The 3344-nt window shown below is 36.9% G+C and overlaps 2 protein-coding genes across 3 annotated transcripts in view; one reads left to right on the top strand and one right to left on the bottom strand.

The window, feature by feature from the left end:
* Window positions 1-2243, top strand: part of ROCK2 (Rho associated coiled-coil containing protein kinase 2) — a 188118-nt gene extending 185875 nt beyond the window's left edge. For both annotated transcript variants that reach the window (XM_017853951.1, XM_017853961.1), the window contains exon 33: window positions 1288-2243. In XM_017853951.1, the coding sequence (XP_017709440.1) occupies window positions 1288-1291 (4 nt within the window). In that variant the 3' untranslated portion in view covers window positions 1292-2243. The remainder of the gene's footprint in view (window positions 1-1287) is intronic.
* SLC66A3 (solute carrier family 66 member 3) overlaps window positions 1-3344 on the bottom strand; it is a 29969-nt gene that overhangs the window by 1784 nt on the left and 24841 nt on the right. The gene's annotated exons all lie outside the window — the stretch shown is intronic.

Below are 3344 nucleotides of genomic sequence, written 5' to 3'. Positions count from 1 at the left end.
CCGCCTCTCGGGTTCACACCATTCTCCTGCCTCAGCCTCCCGAGTAGCTGGGACTACAGGTGCCCACCATGTCGCCCGGCTAGTTTTTTGGGACTACAGGTGCCCGCCACGTCGCCTGGCTAGTTTTTTGTATTTTTAGTAGAGACAGGGTTTCACCATGTTAGCCAGGATGGTCTCGATCTCCTGACCTCGTGATCCGCCCGTCTCGGCCTCCCAAAGTGCTGGGATTACAGGCTTGAGCCACCGCGCCCGGCCGGCTATAAATTTTTAATACAGTTAGAATTTATCTTAGAAATGAGATGTAGCAATCACAAAAGGAGTTAATTCTGATACATTCTGTTCATTCCAAAGAAGCCATATTCAGAAGAGAAGTAAAATTTACAACGTTTTCAAGTTCCTACAGCTATATTAGTTTGTGAACATAGCATGGGATTCCTTTCTCCCTCCATCTCTCTCCTCTTATTTCCAACTTGCAAGAATTGAAAGCATAAAAACTTTATAAGTCTAATAAGTGCTGTGAAATAGCTGTTTCTGATTTGGTGTTTTTGTGTGTGGTGCTGTGAAATGTTTGCTTTGTGAGAATTTAATGTTACCCTTGCTGAAGAATGTCAGTGATACGCTGTGAGAATTGTGCTTTTAGAAAATGTGAAATAGTTTGGTTAATAGTGGCTCAAGGAGATTTGAATGAAAGTTGAGCCTCAACTTAAACCTTTTACATAGAAAGATTTAAAAGAAATAATGTCTGTTTTAGTCTAAGTAAGCATGTTGCAAAACATAAATCAGGTAGTATTGGTATCTATTTATAATCAGGTTTCATAGAGTAGCTCGTATATATTTACTACAACAATGTATTTGGTCCTATCTTATAGATAAAAAAAAATGTGGCTTAGGGTTGAACAACCAAGTAGAACCTGATCAATAGGCCCATCTCCCTTTCAGCTACATGAGGAAGCTGGCAGTTCAACCCCAAATCAAACTTTATCTTCTGAGTTACTCTGTGGCATATTGTGTAACCCTAATAGCTTGTTAACCATATTAAAACTTGTGTGTAATGTGTGTAGCTAAAATTCCAAAATCCCAAGTTGTTTTGGGAAAGAATATAATTGCATGTACCTGCAGGAAAAGTAATACAGTAAGTATGTTTATGCATGATTTTAGTGTTAAAAAACATAGTAGTTGGAAGACTGTATAGTTTAATAATGTGAATGGAATGCTTTTTCTAGGAATTTAACAATCTCTTAAATTATTTCACTGTATCAACTAACTTTATTTTTTCTTTCTTTCCAGCTAACTGCCTTCTATGAAAGCAGTCATTATTCAAGGTGATCGTATTCTTCCAGTGAGAACAAGACTGAAATATGATGGCCCAAAATTTATTAAAAAGCTATATTTTCCTGAGAGACTGATACATACACTCATACATATATGTGTTCCCCTTTTCCCTGTAATATAAATTACAAATCTGGGCTCCTTTGAAGCAGCAGGTTGAACCAACAATGATTGGTTGATAGACTAAGGATATATGCAACTCTTCCAGACTTTTCCATAAAGCGCTCTCGGCAGTCACTCACACTACAATGCACACAAGGATTGAGAAGAGTTAAAGTCTAAAGAAAATGTCTTTTCTAGCTTCAACAGAGAGGTTTCACCAGCACATTTACCAGAAGAATCTGGGAATGGATTCCACTACAGTGATATTGACTGCATCTTTAAGAAGTGACCATTATACTGTGTATATATATATAAACACACAACATATATATATATATATATATATATATATAGTAACTCTAATACTGCAAGGTTTTTTAAACTTCCCACTTTATTTTTTTATACACATTAATCAGATATCATTACTTACTGCAGTTGCAACTATGCACTTGTATAAAGCCATAATGTTGGAGTTTATATCACTCATTCCTGTGTACCTGATGGAAGTTGCATGTTCATGTTTAAGCAGTTACTGTAACAAGAAGTTTAATTATATCAGTTTCCTAATGCTTCATGATAGGCAACTTGACCCATTTTGAATGCCTTAATTTAATTTTTTTTCAAAGTCTCAGCCCTTTCTGTATTAAAAAACAAAAAGTGTTTACCAGCTCTTAGGATGTAAACTAGCTTTGTGGAAGAGAAATCGTGCACTATTTTTACACATAAATAGTTATATCAATGTCAGCCTATTTTGATTAACAAATGTTTTTAAAGTATTATTGGTTATAGAAACAATAATGGATGGTGTTGGAACTAATATATCCTTGATGTCTATTATTCATTCAACCCTTTTTACAGACCTCAGTATTAGTCTGTGACTACAAAATATTTTCTTTGCTTTAAATTTGCTGGCTACCCTAGATATGTTTTTATTCCTGGTAAAGACATTTGTGATTACATTTTCACACTTAAGATTCAAAAATTTTCCCAAATATAAAGAAAACTAAGATGGACTGTAGATACATTTTAAATATTTAAATATGATCCTCAGACATACAGCTGTGTGTGGCAATATTTTAGTACTGGGTTAAGAAAACTGGTAACTGGGAAGAAGTGGCCTCAAAGGCACTTAATTTGATTTTTATTTTTTAAATGCTGTCAAAGTTACAGTTTATGCAGGACCATTCATGTTATATTCTCATGATCCCAGATAAGTGTATGTTTTATACTGCAACAGTATGCAGCAATAGTAAGCATCAAGTTTTTTTTTGTTTTTTTTAAATTATGAAGTCTTTTAACAGTCTCTCTTTATATAAATACACACAGAGTTTGGTATGGTATTTAAATACATCATCTGGCCGGGCGCGGTGGCTCACGCCTGTAATCCTAGCATTTTGGGAGGCTGAGACGGGCGGATCACCTGAGGTCAGGAGTTCAAGACCAGCCTGGCCAACATGGTGAAACTCTGTTTCTACCAATATACAAAAACTAGCTGGGCATGATGGCGGTTGCCTGTAATCCCAGCTACTCGGGAGGCTGAGACAGGAGAATCGCTTGAACCCAGGAGACAGTGGTTGCAGTGAGCCAAGACCGCACCACTACACTCCGGCCTGGGCAGCTGAGCGAGACTCCGTCTCAAAAAAAAAAAAAAATGTCATCTAATATTTCAATGAAGGAAGTAGGCATTTTTCATTGATTCCCTCTGACATCAGAGATGTTTAAAGAGTTAGATCCACAATAGATAGTATTGTGGAAACTGAAGAGTAGCCACTGGCCTACTGATAGACTGAAACTGATTTTGTTATTACGTTCTCCAGTCTGCACTCTGCTGTGCTGTCTGTGCTCAGACTAGATGTGCATGCCGTTTCCCTTGCAGGTGTGTTCTGCAGCTCTGGTTTTGGGGGACAGCTCTT

The sequence above is a fragment of the Rhinopithecus bieti genome, unplaced genomic scaffold (assembly GCF_001698545.2).
Source record: "Rhinopithecus bieti isolate Rb0 unplaced genomic scaffold, ASM169854v2 scaffold_1530, whole genome shotgun sequence".
NCBI classification, from domain to species: domain Eukaryota; kingdom Metazoa; phylum Chordata; class Mammalia; order Primates; family Cercopithecidae; genus Rhinopithecus; species Rhinopithecus bieti.
This window is presented reverse-complemented; position numbering and strand designations above follow the sequence as displayed.